Source organism: Patella vulgata, chromosome 6, assembly GCF_932274485.2.
Source record: "Patella vulgata chromosome 6, xgPatVulg1.2, whole genome shotgun sequence".
NCBI classification, from domain to species: domain Eukaryota; kingdom Metazoa; phylum Mollusca; class Gastropoda; family Patellidae; genus Patella; species Patella vulgata.
In genome coordinates this window covers 46333640-46357415 of record NC_065884.2, presented here as the reverse complement: position 1 = coordinate 46357415, position 23776 = coordinate 46333640, and the positions used below count along the sequence as shown (strand labels likewise).

Here is a 23776-nt window from a genome sequence, read left to right as displayed (position 1 = left end):
GACGCTGGAGCAATGTGATGTTTTCAGATGAGTCAAGGTTCACTGTTGATTTTTTGGACAGACGTAGGAGGGTGTGGCGTCGTCGAAACGAGCGCTTCCAAGACGTTAACGTCATCAGACATGATCGATTTGGGGGTGGTTCTGTTATGGTGTGGGGAGGCATCACTGTTGCTGGAAGAACGGCTTTACATGTTGTTGCAGGGCGTGTTACAGGCCAGTACTACCGGGACAACATCTTGGCAGTCCATGTTGTGCCGTTCGCACGACGTCATGGCCGCCGTTTCATCTTCCAGGATGACAACGCAAGATGTCACAGGGCCAGGATCGTTACAGGTTACCTCCAATAACAGAACATCACCACATTACCTTGGCCAGCACTGAGTCCCGACCTCTCCCCCATCGAGCATGTCTGGGACATGCTTGGACAGAGGTTACGTCAACGTCAACAACGTCCTGCCAATGTCCAAGAACTTGCTGCTGCGTTGCAACAGGAATGGGACAATCTGGACCAAAATGACCTTAGACGTCTCATTAGGAGTATGCCACGTCGGATCAATGCTTGTTTGGCAAACAGAGGAGGATTTACCCGTTACTGACTTGGTTGTGATGCTGTGGTAACTTTGCTGTTTGACCCCGGGTATCATTTTACCCTTATAATGGTCAGTCTGTGCCTTACTTAGTCTAACGATCATTTGGAATAAATCGATGAATGTGAACTTCATTTCATTTTGTCATTTGTTTCTTCGTCAGTTTCATTAGGTGACTTTAATAACACTTAAAAATCAAATATCCCCTACTTTTTTTGAATAGTATATTAAAAAAAGGAACGATGTAAGGGTATAACTAATCGGTTTGCTGTGTTGATTGAATTTATCAAGGTTGTGAGATACTTAAATGTATAGCAGACTCCTCGATTAAATAAATTACGGGGAAATAACTGTTGTCAGAATGATGTTAAATGGACAGCGAGTAACGACAATTACAATCTAAAATTGGACTCCACCTCAATCGAACCACTCGACAAACAAGTTTTGCGACAGTTCCTTACGATTAAAATGTTTTGAGGGGGATCTGAAGCAAACTTTTGATAAAGAACTTAGTTTGAATATGTTTTTAGTCCAAACATATCATACACATGGCACAGTTTGTACGTCGAAAGGCATCTTTAGATAATTTCAAAAATGTTTTGATTTAATTATTTTCAGATGGTATTTTGACAATGGATGATTTAAAGAATTATAAATTAAAAGACATACAAGCTATATCTTATCAATATGGTAATATAACAATGCACACATTAGGTGCTCCAAGTAGTGGACCTGTTATGGGATTAATATTAAAAATTATGGAAGGTAAAGGTTTGGTTTTTAATTCGTATGTCAATTAATTATATGGCAGCAGATGTGATTAGTTGCTCTAGTAAAAAACGTGAACATCAAAGGTTGAAATTACAATTTTAATAACATCAAAATCCTACTTTATCTGTCATCTGAAAAGCTGTGCTTTCCAAAAGAACGAAATTTGAACCAAACACAAACCGTAACAATTTCTTAATAGTACTGATCTATTGCTATATTAACAGGTTTTAACTTCACGGCCGATGATTTATCAAGTTTAGATAAAAAGGCAGCTATGTATCATAAAATGATAGAATCTTTTAAATTTGCGTACGCTGATCGTTTGAAATTAGGCGACCCATTGTTTGTCAACTTGAAGGATGTAAGTATTCACCTCTTTCATTTGTTTAATTATAAAAATCTTTCATAAACGAGTCTCCTAGATTCATTTTTTATTGTTTTTGTTGTGGTATTTAGATGGTATTCAAATGGAAACCTCATTTTATGGAAACGCAATGAAATTGGCTTTACCTCCTGCAGGACAGTCTGGGTTAAAGAAGACCTGTAAACTTCGCGCAGTCTTCTATGGGGGACATTTTTCACAGACCGCAGTCTTACCATTTTCCTCTTCATAGAAGTCAACGGTATGTCAAATAATAAACGATGGACCTCGGTTTTCCGTCCCCTCCGGACGAATAGGCTCTGCTTTTATTTAATTTTGCCAGGCCATCAATCAAAGAACATCCTCGGCCTACTTTTGAACTCCTGGCTAGTGAGCCAGCACCAAGCTCATTGACCCACCGCGGCTCTGCTCTAATACCGCTCTTTTGACAATTTGAACCGAAGTTATCGTCATGGGTGTAAACGTCGTGTGTTACCAGATGTAAATAAAACAGAATATTATGTATATTGATAAATGTGAACTAATTGTTCTTCAATATTACATTTTCAAACGAGCCTTCCTGCAATTATAATGATTTCTTTGTGAAAAATTTTGTGAGTCACAAGACTAAGTTCGCCTTTGACGATGATAATGTTTATTATTGGCATATCACACTATCTTCTCGTAAAATTATAAACAATTAAATATGGAGTCTCATTGTAAACTAGAAAACGGATATCACGATCAGCTTAAATGGTCGCCAAAGTTGGCGGTGATTTTGTTGTCCATTGGTTGGCATGAGATCTCGTAGTAACTGCAAACAGGACATGACTGGTTAATCATTGTTTGACGTAATAAGGTAGATAGATATGTGCAGTGTTATGATTAAGCATTTTTCTTATCTAACAAGGAATTGAAAAGGGGTTTAACGTTCTACTACTCTGCTCCAGGTTAGCGAGCCAACGTCCTACTCACCGAGCCGCCGCGGCCCCCTTTCTCACAAAGGGGAGCCGATAAAACATTAGGGTATGGAATGTGGTCTTACATGTATATCGCCGTCACCCTAGTTCTTTAATCCTTCGGTACAATTGCGGCAATGGGTGGCCGAATAGTCCTACGCTTGCGTTTTAGATCACAAGGTCTGTTATTGAATAAAGTGGCGTGTTTTCAATTCCTAGCTTCTACACAGTCGATTTCTATGTCCCTTAGACTAATACCAAGAACCGATTGCCGCAAAACCAGCAAAGGCGAAGAAACGCACCTGTGATAATTTTGTGCTGCCACGAAAACGGTACCGATATACTATGCTTGTCTCGGCATAACAATATCACCAAGTATGGATCTATCGCAAGTCGACGTGCACCTGTTACCGCTCTCTACTTAAAGATGCATTATGTAAGAACTAAATCTGCAGGGGGTTTTTTCTGATGTTATATAAATTATTAATTAAACAATTATTAATTATTACAAGCTCATAATCAACGCTCAGGATGGCTCCGATTTTAAGAGGGGGATCACGTGGCTAAGAGGGGGATCACGTGGCTAAGTGGGTAAGACGCTGGCTCGCTAGTCTGGAGGTCGGGTGTTCGATCCCTGCATTGGCCGAGAAAAGTTCATCCAGATTTTCCGGCGTGGTTCCCCCTTGTCAGTGATACAGGACGGAGGGCCTGACAAGGACAGCTGTCTAGTCGTTCGGATGGGACGAAAAACCGAGGTCCCGTGTACACATTGGCGTGCACGTAAAAGATCCCTTGACAGTTGGAATTCGATATAAGAGTAGGCCGTAGTGCCGCTGTCCGGGCAAAATTTCCCTCATAGCACACTGTATGGCGTATGCCCGTCTTCATTAGCCCAGTTCGGAGCAGAACAGTAGGACGTTAAACCCCATTTCATTTCATTTCATTTCCGATTTTAAGAGCCATTTAAAAGTTTAACGAAAAATTGATAATCGAGACGAAGTCTCGGTTGTCAAGTACCGTTGCTACGATAACAATCAAAACTTCCAACACTCATAACTTTGCACAGAATAAAGTACAGTAAATTGACCTAAATTTTCAATATATTCATATTTCATTATTATGGCAAGAACCGCAACTCTGTATCAAATACATCATGTATCTTTAAATGAAAACCATAATTGGTCTCCTTTATTTACGAAGCATCCGGAACATGAGCATGGACGTTAAGGATAACCCATAGCAACATCTTTAGTTTAAAATTGCATTTTGAATCTGTTTTACCCATTCCATCATATATCTAAGATTGATGTTAAGTTACCCAGTTCAGTAATTATTACAATCACTTCCAAACGGCTCAATATTTGGAATTTAAGCGTTTGGTATGCCCACTGTTATTACACCACACCCACGCGCTCCTATTTGTGGAATTTAAAAGGAGTCTAATTAACTTTTTTAGTGGATGAATAAAATGGTCTCACCGGAATATGCCAACTTTTTACGTCAACAAATAGACACCAGTTTTACCCATAATACAACTTATTATACTAATTTAACTAGTGGTAATTGGGATAGTCACGGTACAACGCATATTTCTATAATAGGACCTGATGGAGATGCTGTAGCAGTTACATCAACCATTAACTATTAGTAAGTAGTGAGAATATTGTTATTAGTACAGCAATGCCAGGAACTTGGCGTAGTTTAGCTATTGTTCTAATAATCAGCTATCTTCGTTAGACCAGAAATAGCGGTTCCGCTTGAAAACACCTGTAGAATGTTTAAAACACCTGTAATCGATTGAGTATTCCTTGCTCGCTAATCTAAGACATTGATGTTAAATTACTAAAGGCGAATTTACTAAACTCGAAACTTGTTTGGAAGACGGCACCTCGGCAAATCCTTAATTCATTACTAATTGTAGACCGATTAACACAGTTTCTGTATAGTACAATTATATTTTCAAACCGAAATTACGAAACAATGACCACAGACAGTATTTATGGTTCAGAAAATATATGCCCAGGGTTGTAAAAGAGATTTTCGGGAAATATGAGAATTCTGGTGTTACCAGAGTAATAATAAATTGTTCTTACTGAAGAACATTGGGTTTTATGTATATATAATCTTTTCATAATTTTAAAAGAATTCAATACCAGAAAACAGTTCATGTTGTTAGCAAATCAAATATTGATTGGAATATGTAACTTATATTACATTGTTAATAACGAGATTAATTATTTTTATATCGTACATTGTTTAGTACTGTATTGTATATCATGCATGCCCTCCACTTAGTCTTTAGAGAATAATTACCTTGAAAATAAATCGGGTTCTTTATCGCATAAACATACATAAACACTACATATAAATTTAAAGGCGATCAAATTTTAGTGATAAAGGAGCGCGTAACCCCAACAGTAAATTAGCTTCTAAAGACTGAGGTTATCATCCGATTGCTTTGATATTTATACTCAGTGTTAATATTCAGGAGACGAAACAGCTTAAAGCAACATTATATTTCGTGGTCTGACAACCAATGTTTTAAGGACTAGGGCACCATATCCAAGAGAGTGTGGCTTACTAAACCGCATTCCTTTTCGTATCATGAACGAAAACAACTGTTTATAATTTGATTATGAAAACAATATTGACGTGATATACTGACGCTTTGGATTTTTATTTAAGGAACAGTTAGTTTCAGAATCCTCTTAATTAGTGCATTGTGATAATTCCATTACGGGTATAAATGGTTTAAATCTGTGATCTTTGCTTTTGACTACTTGGTTCTAGGCACATAAAATACAATATTGCGTTTGACTACGTGATTCTACTCATACGTGATTCTACTCACATACAATACTATTGGTGATTACGTGATGATACTCAGATACACATACACAGATTTTACTGACATAGACATACAATGGTGCTGTTGACTACACGATTATACTCACATAGTTCTTAGACTGCAATGTAGTGCTGGAACTAATCTAACTTTAATGTTTGTGTTTTTTTGTTTTTTTTAGCTTCGGGTCATTATTATATTCTCCATCAACTGGTATTATATTGAACAATGAAATGGAGGATTTTTTTTACCCTGATACTACAGTTCCGGATCAACTTAATGTACGTTACGTTTAATCAATTGGCTTCTGTTATCAAAGAAGCAGTATCTCTTTCAACAAGGGAGTAAATGTAATTAATTGAGACATGCGTTAATATTAAGCAAAGAGCATGTGTTGAACAATTTAAACCCATGATATCTTCTACTGAATAACTTGGTGATGTTTTAAAGAGGCCTTTCCGTGTACAACCCGTGATTTGTTGATATATTTGAAAAAAAAAACATATTCAAACTAATTGATCTATCAAAAGTTTGCTTCGAAACAATCTCAAAACATTTTAATCACAAGGAACTACGCCAAATCGTAATGAGAGGTGGTTCATATTTAGCTTGTATTTGTTGTTACATTTGCCATAAATATCGAAGCCTAAGTATATTCTTGGATTAACCTCTGCCAACGTCTTTTTCCGTCGTCTGTTGCACGTTTAAGCTCCGCACTGTTCTCCCAACAGCTAGCCATTCGATCAACACATACAAAGCTCTTCCTATACATAGTTGGAGCTGAAGACAAGCCCATGGGTTGCCAGTAATATCCTTACATTTTTGTACGGAGCTCGTCTCTAGTATGACTTGATGTATCTATTATCCATAGCTACCCTATAAATACGTTCGCGCTAATATAGCCTATAGTTAACACTATTTCGTCTTGTAAGTGTGTCTCAATTAATACCGTATTGAAATACCCGATGAATGGTAATATGGCAGTGAAGAAATACATATCGCTGCGAGCGACGTATTAACAGTACTCTATACTCATCTATATGGAGTCACTGGCCAGCGAAGATTCCAAAACGCTGATGCCTCTTTAAAGGGACAATAACACTCTTGCTCCAGAAAATAAATAATATCTCTATCTAAGTACTAGATGTTTAAGTGTCCTACCTGTTGTGTAAATTATCCATTACATCCTATTTTACTCGTCCAGAGTGTTCAAAAATATTTTTAAATCGAAGTTTCATTTGAAAAGGTTTACGTTAGACGTTTCAAACCATTATGTTGAATTTTTCAAAATTTTTAAATAAGGTGTGTTAAGATGAAATTTGTATCATCAATTAATTGAAATATTCTAAAATAGTACAATTTGTTGACCAGAATAAAGATTGGGACATATTATTCAGTTACAACAAGAGTGGTATTGAACCTTTAAATAAAACCTTTGTTTTTCTTAATTCAACGTTCGTGTGTTGTAACTTAAAGGGGCGTCGTATTACAGACAGCTTTATGTTTGTGGTGGTCTTTATTTGAATCTTTTAAGGTTAACAATAATAATGTTATTCTGTCTGTTTCAGTCACAAAGCTCAAACTACGTAGCTCCAGGGAAAACGCCATTGTCATCCATGTGCCCCGCCATATTTGTAGACAATAATGGTGAAGCTATTTTAGTTATGGGTTCATCTGGTGGGACCAGAATAACCACAGTTAATGCACAAGTTCGTATTAAGACATATTATTCTATTAGTTCGAGCTTTTAACATTAAAATATTTTATGAAGATATACCTATATTTCTTAAATGTAAACAGTGTTGACGTATATTTAGTTGTCTGGTAATCTATGTTAGTAGAAATTGTTAAACAACGCGGGGATTTATTAGACCCACTTTGAAACGTTATCTTATATTTGTTTTTGTCAACCTGGTCCATCCGTCCACAATTCTTTAAGAAACCTCCAGAGGCGACCTACAGTCGGGGCCTTCTAAACTGCATTATAGACCTCCTACCTACACAACCGCTCACTGGAATAAAAATGTACATGATCGCTAAAATAAATAATATTTATTGTTTTGGTACTTCCAACAAAATATTATATTATGTTTTTATTGGCAGCAAATCACTATTACATACATAGATAAGAATGAGGTTCCTATGCTCGTGGTGCCCCGGACAACTGCCCAGCGTGCCCATGAGTTAACACAATTTTGCCTACAGTCATCATTAGATCTTTTTAAACATATGTCCGCATTTTCTATATTAGTATACCCATTATTAATTTTGAGTTACTGGACTTTGAATAATCTTGTGGACGCACTAGTTGTCAAATTTTTCACGGTAGTTATTGCAAACTTAAACCTATGAGAGTGCTGCAGAGGCTAAGGTTATCATCTGATTATCTTTATACGTCATATTTATATTCACGAGAAGGTGAAATATATTTATTTTCATCGATTTCTTATAACTATTTTAGCTCCAGTGCCTTGGAATTTATGCACAATGCATATAATTATTTATGAGATGAAGAAGCCTCGCGATTTCGAACGATCTCTGATAATTACTGTATGGTTTGTTGCCCTTGTCTATATTTTTCAGGTAGCGGCTAGAATTTTATGGCTAGACCAGTCAGTAAAAGAAGCTATACAAACTCTAAGATTTCATCATGAGCTATTTCCTAATCACATCGTATTTGAACAAGCGTATCCTAAGGTTCGTTTAGTATGAAATGAATTTATATTAAAATTATCTTTTTAAATGAAATTTGGATAGGTGTTGGGTCCTCTTATATATATAACTAAAACAACTCCAACTTTACGGCTTTCTATGGCGACGATACACAATTGTGTAACCAGCTAAAGTCACCATAGTATAGTGTATTAAAACCTGGACAGTGTGGTAAGCCAAAGGTCTATAGCATTGGTTGTCTGTGGCGTATCGTATAGAACTTTTGTGTAAACCTATGGTCATTTTTGCTCAGTTTACTTGTCTGATAAAGACAGCTAGGAGAACCCTCGTCGAAACGTCGCCAGAAATAAATTCTTCAATTAACTTGTATTCCATTAACTCATCTTGTAGTCTCAGATCTAAGTCAAAATACAAGCTTGTACACCAGTATTAGCAGCAAGGTCGTTTGCATCTGCAGAACCATTTTATCAGAAAGACAAAAGCCAGCACAACTTAATTAAATATTCAGACGACAAGTACAAAGATGCATTGTCACTTAATTTCTATATCTTAGAAGAAGGGCGACACGTTCAAGAGGCATTGGACCATTCAACAAGAAACTAATTATGGTAAATCCAAGCATCTGGGTGATTCTATATTCTTCAGGACTAGATCTAATGCTTCATTGATATAGTATTCTATATTTTCAGGATGTTGTAAATATACTCCATAATCAATATGGACATGAACATACAGAAAGAACCACACATATGGCAGATGTGCAGGCAGTAGCACGTGACCCTATAACGCGGGAATTTCAGGCTTTCTCAGATGAACGTAAACATGGCAAGGCCAGCCTCTTGCAGAAAAACGTTACAGTTTCAAACTGATGTGATAGAAATACATCCTTAATGTACAGGCCCTGTTTCTCGAAATCTTAACTAAAGATAAAATCCAAATTTTAGTAGATACTTTAATTTTGATTGGCTAAGAGCATAAATCAATCTAATATTATCCAATCAAATTACTAAAATTTGGATTTTAACTTAGTTAAAATTTCGTGAAACAAGCCCCTGATATAACTATCTCTGTGACCATTATAGAGGTGTTTATTAACAGAAACCAGTAGTACTCAGCCTTAAACCAGGGAGTTAGAAATTTAGAAGTTCTAACTCCCCGTTTCAACTTTCACTTTGTGATTTCGGAAAAATACGGATTTATTTACTGTTTTGCATTTTAACCGCTCGATGCTTTTAACATTTTGTTATTAGATTTATGTCGTATTTTTAAACTGTGTAGACGAAATGAAATGAAATGAAATTTAACGTCCAACTGTTCTGCTCCAACTAGGCTATTGAAGGCGGGCATACGCCATATAGTGTGCTATGAGGGAAATTTTGCCCAAACAGCATCATTACGTCCTACTCTTATTATTATTATTATTACAGCATATTTATAGTGCACCCTTTCATATAACATGTTCAGGGTCACTTTACAAAGTGACAATGTAAATCACACATAAACAACAAGATTATGGGTTATATCGAATTCCAACTGTCAATGTGTACACGGGACCTCGGTTTTTTGTCCCTTGCCAATCCATCGGTCCTGCACCACTGCCGAGGGGGAACCACACCGAAAAATCCAGATGAACTTTCTCGGCCAATGCAAGAATCGAACACCCGACCTCCAGGTTAGCGAGCCAACGTCTTACCCGACTAGCTATCATGGCTTCCGAAGCTGTGTCGACGATCTGGAATCCAAACAAATTAAAGAAAACACGAGACTCATCGTGTTGGGGGCGACGCTCTTCGAAAAAGCCGAAGTACGTTCATTGAACGATTGCACATGCGTAATCATAATGCTTAATTAAAGAGGAGTTCTTCGTCCGGCAACAGTAGTTTTCGAAGGTCTTGGTAGATACATCCTATTAATACACCTGTTGGAAGTTGGCAAAAAATGAAAGGATGTTTGGTTGAGTAAATTCGATGGTTGGCTAAATCGTAAAACCCAAGACCGGTCCCTCTTAAGACTTTAAACAATGTAACTTCCCCTCTACGTGCACCTAAAATATATATAAGGTATTGAAAGCTTTGTTAAGAATTTAGGTTAACTTTGAACTATTCATGGATGCTTAATTTGCATATTTTTGATATGGCTTCTTGCCGAATGTATGACAACTCATCCCAATTCACTCGACCGAAGACCAATCGGACCACTCGAAGACCATTCGCACAAAGATGAAGACCACTCGGACCTGCTGCCCGGGCAAAATTTCCCCCATAGCACACTGTATGGCGTATGCTCGTCTTCATTAGCCCAGTATAGGAGCAGAACGGTAGGACGTTAAACTCCATTTCATTTCATTTCATTTCAGGTTCTGAAGACCACTCGGACCAATCATCCCACAATAGTTGTGTTTGTTATAATACATGGTCCGAGATAGAAGACCACTCGGGCCTAATTAAAATAAAATACTATCCCTTCATCACTTCCATATCACTTCTACCTTCTTTATTTCATGGAGCCACGGTGGCACAGTGGTTAAGACGCCGACTCGCTAGCCTGAAGGTCGCTTGTTCGATCCCTGCATTAGCCGAGAAAGTTCATCGGGATTTTCTGGCGTGGTTTCCCCTTGGCAGTGGTGCAGGACGGAAGGCCTGCCATGGACAGCTGTCTAGTCGTTCGGATGTGACAAAAAACCGAGGTCCCGTGTACACATTGGCGTACTCTGTAAAAAATCCCCTGACAGTTGGAATTCGATATAAGAGTAGGCCACAGTCCCGCTGCCCAGGCAAAATTTCCCTCATAGCACACTGTGTGGCGCATGCCCGTCTTCATTAGCCTATAATCGGAGCAGAACAGTAGCGCGTTAAACCCTATTTCATTTCATTATTTCATTTGAAAATTTGAAGTGTTGTTATATATGGGCGTGTGGTAGACGTGAACACTACATTAAATGTATCCATGGTCGGATCCAGAGAGGGGGGGGGGGGCGCTCAGCTAAATTTGTTTTTAAACAGTACCCTAATGAGAAGAGTGTCACGGTCGTGTGCTTTATCCTTTATCATCAGGTGGGGGGATGGGATGGGCATTCAAGGCCCGATATAATGATACTGACTTAGGCTCGCTAGCCTGGAGGTCGGGTGTTCGATCCCTGCATTCGCCGAGAAAGTTCATCCAGATTTTCCGGCGTGTTGTCCCTTGTCAGTGATGCAAGACAGGGGGGCTGAAAAGGACAGCTGTCTAGTCGTTTGGATGGGACGAAAACGCGAGGTCCCGTGTACACATTGGCGTGCACGTAAAAGATCCCCTGACAGTTGAAATTCGATATAAGAGTAGGTCTTAGTGTCGTTGTTTTGCGTGTAGTACGGTCCTCCTGTATTTGCTATTAAGGATTGTGAGTTATCCCCCTTTAGACTGGATACCCTGCTCTAAATGACGTCATGTTTGTCCTACTTATAACGTAAGTAATAGTTATAATGATAATTCATCGCACGTAATCAAGAATGCACATCACGTAATGACATAACCACATCACATAATGACAGTAGCACATGACCTAAAGAGTTTTCACAGCTAGACACCTGTGGAGTTAGTGAACAACAACAAAAAAATATGTGTACCTACTTTGTGTTTAACCTGCGAGAATTATGTTAGTTTGATCTAAATAACTCGTGGGTAGGATAGGAATGTGACAAAGTGTTCTATAACTTTCATCAAATTGAACGATCATTTTAAGTCCTTACTTAAAAGATACATAAGCAAATGAACATTAACACCAATGGCAAATTTGTAACTTATTTATATTCACATAAATCTAATAAACATCGCAGCATCCAGTATCACAACGACACCAATTGTAATTGTAACTATAAATATCCCGACAGCACCCAGTGCCTCGGCAGACGGCCTCATATCTTCAACGAATGTTACACTCGGAATGTGATTTGATATGTAAACGTCCAAGAATTATTACACAGTCTGTGGTCACAGAATTATACAGTCGCATAGAAATGAAAAAGCCACATCCTTATATTTCAAATAGCATGTGCAGCATGATTTGGAATGAATTATACGGTTTAACGTCTTACTGTACTCTTATATCGAATGCTAATGCTTCTCTTACGTGCACCGCCAATGTGTACACGGGACCTCAGGTAGTCGTCCCATCCGAACGGCTATAATGTTGTCCTCTGCAAGGCCCTCAGTCCTACACCACTGACAAGGGGGGTGGGGTACTCCGAAAAATCGCAATGAATTATTTAGGCCAACACCGGGATCGAAGACTGAGGCACCCTGTGCAGCATAAAGCAGCCACATGTATTAAACTTTGGTATGATGAGGTCGTGGTAATTCATCGAAGTCTATCGTTCTTTCCATTTTAGACCATCGAACTTTCTGGAATCGTCATTTGGAAACTTCGAGAAACCATGGAAACAGTGTTAAGAACTTTATCCATCGGGTGATAATTTTAGGGATCAAACTCAGCCACCAGTTCAATACACCCTTTAAATAAATAAAAGATCAACAGAAATCATATTTCAAAAAAAACATACATAGGTGAAACTAAATCTGATATTGAATAAAAGAGCTGTAAAAATTCGATTTTAAGACAGGATAGTGTTGCCTATAAGCCAAACCACTTTAACTATTTAGACCTCGTCGGTTAAAGGTTAGCGTTAATTGCGCATTGGCACGAGCCGTCAGTTTGACAGGAAGAAAGCTTGGCTGGCGATTTTAACATCCATTTCTCACCCTTTGTTCGTTTTTACCATGTCGCAATGTAACAGGTTAGCCTGTTATTAATAGCCTGTGATCATTGTCGCCATTATCCGGGGACAAGCAACTCTCTGTTCATTATATTTTTTAAAGTGAATCCTAGACAGTATTATTTTAAGCAGTCAAGCGGCTTTCATTATATTTTTGAAATTGAATCCTTGTCAGTCATTTTGTTTAAAGTTAGCTTTAAGTTTGTAATTGATATTATGTATATTCGTTGTTATATGAGCTGGGACAAGAGATTGAATAACTACATAAATAACAAAATGAATACACGGTGGGTGCAGATATTTAACTACGATGAAAATATTTCACACTTACCTGAGCACTGATCCAGGATCTTTATTACCGAACTAAACAATTTTTCAAATCTTTTCCCGTTTTCGTTCGTGTTCATTTTTTTCGGCTTCATAGTTGTTTTGGTATTAGCTCTCAAAAGGTGGAGGACAAGGAAAGATATGTTATAGAAATACAAACGAATTCATAAAAAATATGGATAATTTAAAATCTGAAACGGCGAGGTAATACCGACAAGGAGGAACTATAGCTTAGATTTTTTAGAAACCTCACAGATAAGAATAAATGTATATATATATATATATTTCTTATTAACACATATAAGAATTCACTTCAGGCCAGTGATTTGATTGTAATTAAAGACGGTGCCAGTAGTTACAATATACTTTTTAAAATGTCCATTTAAAACAGTTTATATGTGCATAAAGTGCTAAATATACACGGTTTTTATACAATTCAAATACATTCTACTATTCAATATTATTTTTCAGATATCTATATAAAGTTTTACATGAAATCATGAAGTTCTTTTGTCAGAGTTCCACTTTTTAAAATGTGCTTACAGGAAGTGCCTGTCAAAGGACGATTTCAATTTTATCTACATGTATTATTCTCTTCTGAAATAGAAATGGGATAATACTGTAGATTACATTAAATTCAACGTGTAACTATATATTTTAATGGATACTATAAATGACATGTGCTAATGCATGTAAACAATATAATAGATCAAATCTATAAAGCCGGGGTGGTTTTAGATTGTTGAAAATAATGATTATTAATCGTATTAATCGGCAATATTTCATAGCTTAAGTACACCCCTGGGTGCCACTGCACACAAATCAACCTTGTTGAATTAGTAGACACTATTCTCCACAAGTGTTAAATCAGTGGAGGTTTTTGTTTATTATTCCCGAACTGTTGATAAACCATAAGCCCGAATTAACCTGTTGTATCTCCGCAGCGTTAAAGGACATCTTTTTTAGAGGATTTAAAGCCGCTAAATCGCCATTCTTTGGCACCTAGACATATACACAAATGGCTCGCAACTCATATAATAATGTAATATGAATGAATCTACTGTAATTTCTAATCAATTATGTTCGGCGAAATAAGCGAAGAGTCCAAATTGAATGGCAGTCTTTGGCGTATGGTTATTCCAGTCTACACAGACTGCGAAAGATCTATCACCGGAGTTGGTGTTGAGAAGGTATCTGAGGTATTGTGGTGAAGAATCGTAGTCCAGTCTAGATGTAACCATAGCTTTTAGTCGTGTCACTATCAATGAAAGACCTAATTTTTCCAATATTAAATAAATCTGAAAATTAATACTTTTACACATGGCCGAAATTTGTCTATTCATGTCCAGATTAGAGTCAAAATAAACATCAAGATATTTTTTTACAGAATCTAAGATGGTTCAGAAGAAGGCTCAATAGCTATATAAATTTGAGTGTAGTCGTCGTACAGATGCTAGTTAAGACCGTGTTTACAGATGACATTTCCTAAAGATATTGTGTATGTAGTAAATAATAAAGGACCCAGAACGGAATCCTGTGGCACGCCATACTTTAAAACCGTTGAGTTGGATGGGCAACCTTTGATAACAACTGTCTGTGTACGGTTTTCAAGGTATGACTGGAACCATGTTGTTCAGCAATCTGTTAAAAATAATTTGGTGGTCTATCGTGTCAAAGGCAGCATTTAGATCAAGCAGGACTAGTACTGATGTTTGTTTCTTACCCATTTCGTTTAGTAAGTCATTTTGAACTCGTAATAAAGCGGTGTCAGTGCTATGTTGTTTTCTATATGCAGATTGGAATACTTCGTTGAGGTTATTTTTTTATGAAAATCTCTTTTAAATTCGGATGCAACAGCTTTCTCAATATTTTTTGAAAGAAAAGAAAGATTAGAAACCGGTCTGTAATTCTTTAGTAATTCTTTATCAAGGTTGGGCTTTTTTAGTAGCGGAAACACTAACTCCGGCATAAAACCAGAAGCCACAGCGGAATTTACAACATGCGTGATAGCTGGGACCATCACGTCAAGACACTGTTTTAGTAGCCAAGTACGAATGGGATCTAGGGTGCACCATGCTGATGCTTTGATGATCTTATTTATATCCAGATTAGATACGGTTCTAAATGATCAGAGTTGCACGCCAGAGTAAATATTACTATCCTGAGAGTCACCTAGTAGAATTGTTCCAAGACTTGGTCGTATAGTATCAACTTTGGTTGTGAAAAAATTAACAAAATCATTTACCAAAACCTTAAGAGTCAGGATTTACTGGGAGAGTCTGTTCTGGCCCGTCTTTATTTAGAATTTTATTACCACGATTCTCAAGAATACCGTCCATAATATGGCGACGTTTTGAATTTCTTATTGTAATACTAGTCTCATTTTTACATTTTATATATACCTGCCTGTGTATTTCTAGATTTGATTTTCGCCATTGTTTGTTCGCTTTCCTTTTCTTCTGTTTACATTTCCGAATTTCATCATTAAACTAATTTCTTTTTGATCTGATAGTTATACTTTTAGTTTGAACCGGTTCATGTTTAACTATTAATCTAATAAGTATTGTATTATATTGTTCAATCTTAGATAAATATTATCATGTTCTTTGATCTGTTCATAAAACTGCTTTTAAGTTATGTCGGTTTTGAATTGTTCTACTTCAATGTTTCTAGTTTTTCGGAAAGATATAGTGCGTTTTATTGGTCCAGGTTCATAAAGTTCCAGTTTAGCGAAAACAATGCAATGATGGATATTAAGTCATTGTTAACATGAATGGAATTTAGTAAATCATCATTGATTCTCGTAATAATAGTGCCAAGGGTATGGCCAGCGCGTGATGAGTAGGTTCATTTATATGCTGAGTAAGATTAAATGCTCAGCCGTCGAGCCTACACCACTGAAAAGGTGGAATATTAGTGGTCACGTTCAGGCAGTGCTCACTCCGGGTTTCATTATTTTCCGACAATTTTTTATTTTAATTTATTAACCATATATTTTTTCCGCCCAAAAACCCCTATCTATTAGGTTTCTTCAGTAATTTTTATTGCATTTTTTACTTTCAGTATAAATACATACAATATACATACGATGTTGCAATCAATACCTGTATTGGGAAAATGATTTAAAAAGGTTGTTTGTGCATGTGCATTGACCCGTTCAATAATTGGTGGCAAATTTTGTCGGACTGTATGTACTGGCCATTAAAGCTGTATTTAGAATACCTATTTTTATATTTATACGTTAAGATTTAATAATATGATAGATATTTTTTTAATCAATAGAACGTTACAATCATCACCATGCTTGTGTATGTGTGTTGTTGTGAAAGAAAGGAAACATATAAGTGTTGAAGCGGAATAATCTTAATATTTTAGTGTATTACACAATCGTTAATGTATAGACCGGGATCCAAATATAATTTTAAAGCTAAAATACTTTTTTCACTTTTTTGTTTTCAGATGATGACATAAAAATACATTTCTTTGAAACCAGGAATGTAATTCAATATAAGTATTTTTATAATACAAAAACTAAATAAAAAAAACTTGTTGATCATATTTTAGATACCAGTGATTTTCATAAAACGCTATAAGCCATTTTAAACACCAAAACATGTTATTTCGAAATTAAGATATTTTAAAATTATAATCTTGGTCCCTACTTAATTGAGTAGGATTGGATCCATATCCATATTGTTTGCTTTGTGTGGTTTGGGCAATATTAAAGATGCATTATGTAAGATTTAGATAATGAGTTGACAGTTATCGCTATAATAGTTAAAATATAGATAATGAAAAAGCAATATTTGTAAATTACTTCATTCCATTTAAATCATTAATTGCTAAATTAAATCATTAACTGCTAATCGTATTTAAATCTGTTGAAAATCAAAATCCTCCGAAGAGATGATTATGGGCCTGACATGTCTAATTAACGATTTATTGACAGGTCTGCATTAGGCTGATTTGGCTCTATGCATCTTTAATAAGGTGATTGAATATGGTCCAAGCCTGGTTTGTTGTTCCTTTAAACAGCGATTTGATATTCCGGTAGCCATTGTTGTTTTAAAATACAACAAAGCTTGGCCGGTAGAAGATTAGCGTTTGATAATGATATTCATTTTGTGAATTTAAATGGGTGACATTGGGTCCATTGATGACCAAGGTTATCGTGAATGGAATAATATCTTAAATGGAAAAACTCTAATAAATATATACTAAACAGCAAAAAAAACGTCAGTACGATTTAAAAATCAGAGAGGCACTTTAATCAAATCATTCTAGAAAACGACTTACTAAATGGATCAAAGCAATTTTTTGTGAACAGTATGTTGACACGTTAGTGATTAATTCATCATAATTCCAAGACATACGAGAAGGTTTAGAGTCTGTACACAGTCTATACATCAGTATCTGGTGTGTCCACCGCGAGTTTCAATAACAGCAGCGCAGCGTCTGTACATGGAGCGGACCAGACGATTGAAGAACGTCATTGGCACCTGGAACCACACTCTCAGAAAAGCCCGGCGCAATCCATCGGCTGTGTTTGGTCTCGGTACGACGTTATTAAGTCTCCTCTGAATTCCATCCCAAAAATGTTCAATCGGGTTTAAGTCCGGACTAAGGACTGACCAGGGCATAACGTTGACACCGTTCTGCTGTAGAAAATCCCGAGTAACTCTGGCGGTGTGGTCACGGGCGTTGTCATACTGGAAAACGTTGTTTCGATGACGTGCGAAATGTGGTATGACGTGGGGTCTGAGAGCTTGATCGATGTAGCGTACTGCTGTGGTGCCGCCTCCTCTCCCTGGACCAAGATTTTGAAACACCACAGGACCCACTCTCTGGTTCAGGCGGATTCCACACCAAACCATCATGCTTGGACCTCCCCATGAGTCTCTTTCCATGACACACTGGTCAGAATAACGCTGGCCACGTCGACGCCATATTCTGATCTTGCCATCTGCAGTTGATACGCAATACCGACTCTCATCTGTGAACAGAACAGTTCTCCATTGCCTGTGTTGCCAGTTATGGTGTTGTTGGGCAAACTGCAGACGTTCACGTCGATGGCGAGGGTTGAGGATCGGTCCACGGTAAGGTCTACGGCAATGGATGTCCTCTCTGATGAGAGGTCTGTGCACTGCATCGGTACTGATGGGTCTTCCGCGTGTTCCCCTTGTCTGACGTGCTGTTTCAGATGCCTGTGTGAAGGGATTCTGCGCAATATGGCGGTCTTGTCGCCTTGTGGTAACCCTTGGTCCACCAGTTCGGGGGCGACCATCCGTGGTGTTGGTGGCCCGAAAGCGTTGCTGAAGCCTGTAGATGGTCCGAACATTGACCTGGAAGTGATTGGCAACGGCTTGGGCAGTATGACGTTTTAGTGGGAATGATTCAACCAGGTATGGGGGTGCATTTTATAGGGCTGGTCCCGGTGAATAGCACGTGCAGCATGAGTTACATGAAAATCATGGAGAACACATTACCATCTCAGAAGTCAGGTTGCGTTTTTGAGAACATTTCCTGGGTTCAATTCTGTGTTTTGGAAGAAGCCTTATTTCTCTGGTAAAGTTGGAGATGTGGTCACAAATATACAATAAAAACATTTGGCAAGTTTTATGCAATGCGTCTATTCAGAGTAACATACCAAGCTGACGTTTCTTTTGCTACTTAGTATATAATTCAATTATTCTAAATCTATTAATAATGTGTCATTAATACTTATAAGCACCTTATCAAATTAATTTTATGCTGGAGTTGTCAGGATAATAAACAGATTTATGGTTCATGAACAATAAGCTGTAACGTTATAGCGGAGAATGATTTCATTACCTTTAAATGTATACGGAAAATATCAAGTCATCCATTCCGTCAGAAATTTCCGCTGTCAGGCAATACCATATCGATTATTTTTGATTCATTTGATAACAGTTCAGAATTTCGTTTAACGGCTTCTAATCAGTTGTTTGGGCCAACAAATATTCCATAATGCATTGAGCAGGTAGCCAAACATTTTGTAAACGCCTATATTATTCATGTAGGGTTTATAGTCGTCATCCCCGCCCGTCGGTCCGTCCGTCCGTTCGCCCGTCTACAATTTTTTTAACACTCTAGACCTACGGTTTCTGGGATTGTGTTTCTAACTGACTAGTGATAAATATCAGTTCTGTTGCTAAAACCGAAACGGTCTACAGGATTTCTTTTTCCAGAAGTAGATAGGAAATTCAGATTCGCCTATCAAGTTTATTCGTAGTTATTGCCCTAACCACGAAAACTTGAAATTCATTTTTCGAATATACATAAAATTTCACGATTACCTGGACTCAACATTGCAATTTCAACGAATTAGTTCTGTTTCTGTCTATAATAGCCAACCTGGTCAAGTGTTGGTAGTTCTTTTAGTTTCATTCATTTTCTAAAGTTTATATTATACTTTGGAATTTTACTATTCACGGGAACCTGAGATAAATACTGCAGGTGTATATGCAACTACATGTATTAACGGTGGGAGTATGATGTGTATCGTGGATTTTAGAAGTCCTCTATTATAGTAAATGCAGAAGGTACACATTACACGCAAGCCAAGCAATTCCTATAAGACAACCCTGATGACAAGACAAAATTAAAATATAAGATAAATCATTGACACACCAAAGTCTTTATTAATAATGATCTGAACAATTACAAAATCTAAACATGGGTGGAAATTGTATGATTTGGAAAGCTATGAAAGTAAATCCCAATTTGAAGAAATAGTAGACTGTCTACTGCCTGTCCTAGATTCTTAAGAATCTCTTTCGTCTTCCTTAGTCCCGTTGGAAAAGAAAAGTTGGACGCCAGTCCCTTCTTTTTCATTCATTTAAGAATGTTCTATTGGAATAACTTGAAACTGTGTCTGGAGATTAAACAATACTTCATTCATTTTGGGGACATTTAAAACTATACAGACAATAATGAAATGACCCAGTTTGTAATAAATAGTTAAATTAACTTAAAGGAGAGCCCCAGACTTCTCCGCGTGGTCATTGCAAATGTAAATGGGGTTTTGTCTTGTCTGAAAGTCACAGCAAAAAAGTAATGTGCCGATCGGAATTCACATCATAAATTGCTCAATGGGGTTATGGAACTAAAATGAATAATATGGCTTATTCTTCGTGTGTAATGAGGGACATGTTAGACGAAAGAAATGCATATTTATCCAAGCATCACTGCGGAAGTCCGTATAGAAACAGATTTGTTCGCGTGCCTGTTCAACGTTCCTGAGAATCATTCACAAATAACTGGTCAGTTTCATACACTAAAATATATCTGGGACAGTTCTTTTTACAGCTATCACTATAAAATAGCGATAACGGGTGTTCGCAATGAAAACGATGATAAATTTTAAAAAAACATGAAAATCTTTTCTCCGTGGTGTAACCCTATTTTCTGCGGTGATCCTCTTCTCTGCTATGAAAACCTCCAGTGGAAACCTTTTCTTCGCTGTTCCTACGGAGGAGAAAATTTTCCTGCCACGGAGAAAAGGTTTAAACCGCAGAGAAATACAAACTAGTATTATAATGCGAGGTTCCCACTGTCACGGTTCGCGCTACGATTGAAATCCTTGTTTTAATCGTGGAGTAATCGTGGTGATCCTATCAATAGGGACAAACCTAACGTAACGCATGCACGACAGTGGGAACCCAGCATAAAGTAGAGTATGAAAACTGCAAATTGCGATAATAAAACAAATATTTTAATGCAAAGGCAGGTCATTAGCAAAGTGCTTAGTACTATGGACCGAGTCGCAGATACATTCTCCTGATTAGGCAGTAGTTTTCTTATTTATTACTTACTACAAGGCCCGTGTCTTATGTGTGTGCCTTTCTTGTCCGCTGGTTTCTATTTACCTGATTGTGTGTTGTGTGGTTCTCCCCTACACTTACTGTTTCATGTGGAGCAAAAATATAAGGTCGATATCCTTTTGTGGACTGACAACCTGTATCTGTTGAAGATGCTGCGTCTATATGGAACCACGTTGGTTCAGTGAATAAGGCGCTCGTTTCAGGTGTTGGCCGCGTGTAATGACTTCCCCTTGGCGGTGTAGTCTTTCAGATGGGGCGAAAACCCGAGGTCCCGTATACACGCTTGTGTGTACGTAAAAGAGCCTTTGACGATGAGTAAGCACATCACGTGGTGTATGCCCGTCTTTATTTGCCTGGTTGGTACATGACGTTAAATCGCATTTCATTTTCAGTCTATAGATAAAGCCATCGTCGAAACAGACTGCTCAAAATTTATTGAGACTGTACGTGACTAATCGAAATAACACACCAGATCGGCCCAATTTATTACGCTGTTTCCATTCAAACTAACTAGGTTTAGCTCCTTTAACACAGGACTGAATTATAATTCCTCTCACTTTGTTAAGGATACAATGAATGTTAATGCACTTTTGTTTTCTATGTATACTCAGAGTCTACTAATTAGATTCCATTATGTGTTTCGACTACAAAAAAAGTAAAAAATAGCCTATAGATGATGGTCTAATTAACAGACAGGGAATGACGAAGCAATTCCATTATACAGTATACTCAAAAACTCTCAGCGTGACAGAAAACAAAATAGTAAACGACTCCTCGTGGCCAATAGGTCTTTAAAGGATTCCTCATACTGAAATCACATCTACTTGTATTTATATATTACTAGCGGTAATATAGCCATGAACCGGCAATGGCATAACTCCGAAATCGGAAGAGGTAGTCCATCGCCACCAGGCCTATGTTGCTCCCCTGTCCGAGCTACCACTATACATCAAATGTCAGCCTCGGGGCAGCCCTAGCGTGGCCGCCCATCCAACCCTGAAAAGACATACAAACAAACAAACCGACACAAATATTAGCATCGATGTTTGTGGGTTGTTCAGTAAGTGATTCTCTGGCTCACTAGCCAGTAGGTCCCGGTTTAAATCCTCGTGTTGACAGAGGAAGTATCTCGATAATTTCACAGCGTGGCGTCCCCATGACAGTGTTAAAAAACGTAGTGGCTAGTCTTTGTGATGGCACGAAAAACAAGGTTCCGTGAACACGTTGGAGTGTAGGCAAATGGCCGTTGTCTGATGGCAATCGAAATAAGTGTAGGCCGTAGCACCGCTGTCCTGGCAGCAATATATACATAGGACACTGCATGGCTTCATTAGCCCCTTTGGTGCAGAAAAGGGGGACGTTAACCCCATTTCATTTAAAATGATTTCCCTAGTATTAAATAATGATTTTATAAATATGCGATATGTATAAGCCTAATGAGATTATATAAATATTGTTGCCATGTTATGAGTAGATGTTGTAGGTAAAACACAATATACATGTACACTAATTAGCACCAGGTTCGTTTAGTTAAAAGGATGCATACAGAGTAGATACTTTTCTACGGCATTCTCTTTGACAGCTCTAATTAGGAGGATTTAAAGAGCAATAGAAAATCAGTATTGGAGTTTAGTCCCATTTGACTCCGCTAACTTCCAATGCTTGACCTGTAATGCTGTTACAGTTATTTATTTTTAATTTTCAATGAACGTCATGAATTCTTTTTTCTTTAAAGCTTATTTAATATATATTCAGAAACCGTTGTACCTATATCATTAACATTTCGCACGTGATACAGTATTGTAGGCCCATTGCTCATTTAGTGTTAACATAATACGAGTTTTAAAAAAAGAATGTAAAATTATCTTTGCCCGACCTAGAAGTAAAATCATACTCACTTCAGTTTACGTAAACAAATAATGGTCAGTATCCCCCCCCCCCCCGTCTGGCACTATAATATCGTATTTCTTCTTAACTTATTTCTACCCATTTTGGCTGAATTGTATCCTCCAGTTCATTTTCCGTAAATTGTTTCGTGTGCCATTCCATAAACCTTTTCCAAGAGATTGTTCCAGATGGTGTAATCCATCGGATTCAGATCCTGGGACTGCGGCGAACTCTGGTCTTAGTTTAATTCTAGCATATTCACATACTTAATCTTGTTCTTCGGTAGTTCCTCTCCATCGGGTACCACCCTTATAAACCGATGCTGGTTATTTGACCTTCAGTGGTATAGTGGTTTTATGGACAGGCAGATTGGTAGGATGAACATAGTGTATGGGATATAAATAATCTTTAACGCCCCTAAAACACCGTTAATTTGCTTCCATACACAGATCTGTAGGTGTATGAGGTGCGCCTTCGTCCCAAGGGTTAATGTTGGTCATGATCAGTAACTGTGCCTTCCTACTACACCGACTAATATTAGGTATTTGTGTATGCAAAGTCGCGTGTCGTATTGGGATATGTGTATGTTCCTATGTAAATGATTACTTACTATCACATTTATATACCTCTGTACCACACATCCTTGCCTCATAGCCACCAGTTATTTTTGACCAAGTATGGTTTAAGCTTTAGAAATAATGTCCAAACTATTGCTTTGTTTAGGTAAATTATAAGTAGTAAAGATTCTCGTGGGCGAGGCGGGTAATCTCG

At 37.5% G+C, this 23776-nt stretch overlaps 1 protein-coding gene across 1 annotated transcript in view; it reads left to right on the top strand.

The window, feature by feature from the left end:
- Positions 1-10667, top strand: part of LOC130010341 (glutathione hydrolase 1 proenzyme-like) — a 47847-nt gene extending 37180 nt beyond the window's left edge. The window contains exons 7-13 of the mRNA XM_050552755.2: positions 1206-1352; positions 1583-1719; positions 4135-4325; positions 5705-5804; positions 7092-7232; positions 8107-8220; positions 8886-10667. Coding sequence (XP_050408712.1) covers positions 1206-1352; positions 1583-1719; positions 4135-4325; positions 5705-5804; positions 7092-7232; positions 8107-8220; positions 8886-9065 — 1010 coding nt within the window. The 3' untranslated portion in view covers positions 9066-10667. The remainder of the gene's footprint in view (positions 1-1205; positions 1353-1582; positions 1720-4134; positions 4326-5704; positions 5805-7091; positions 7233-8106; positions 8221-8885) is intronic.
- Positions 10668-23776: the final 13109 nt, after the last annotated feature.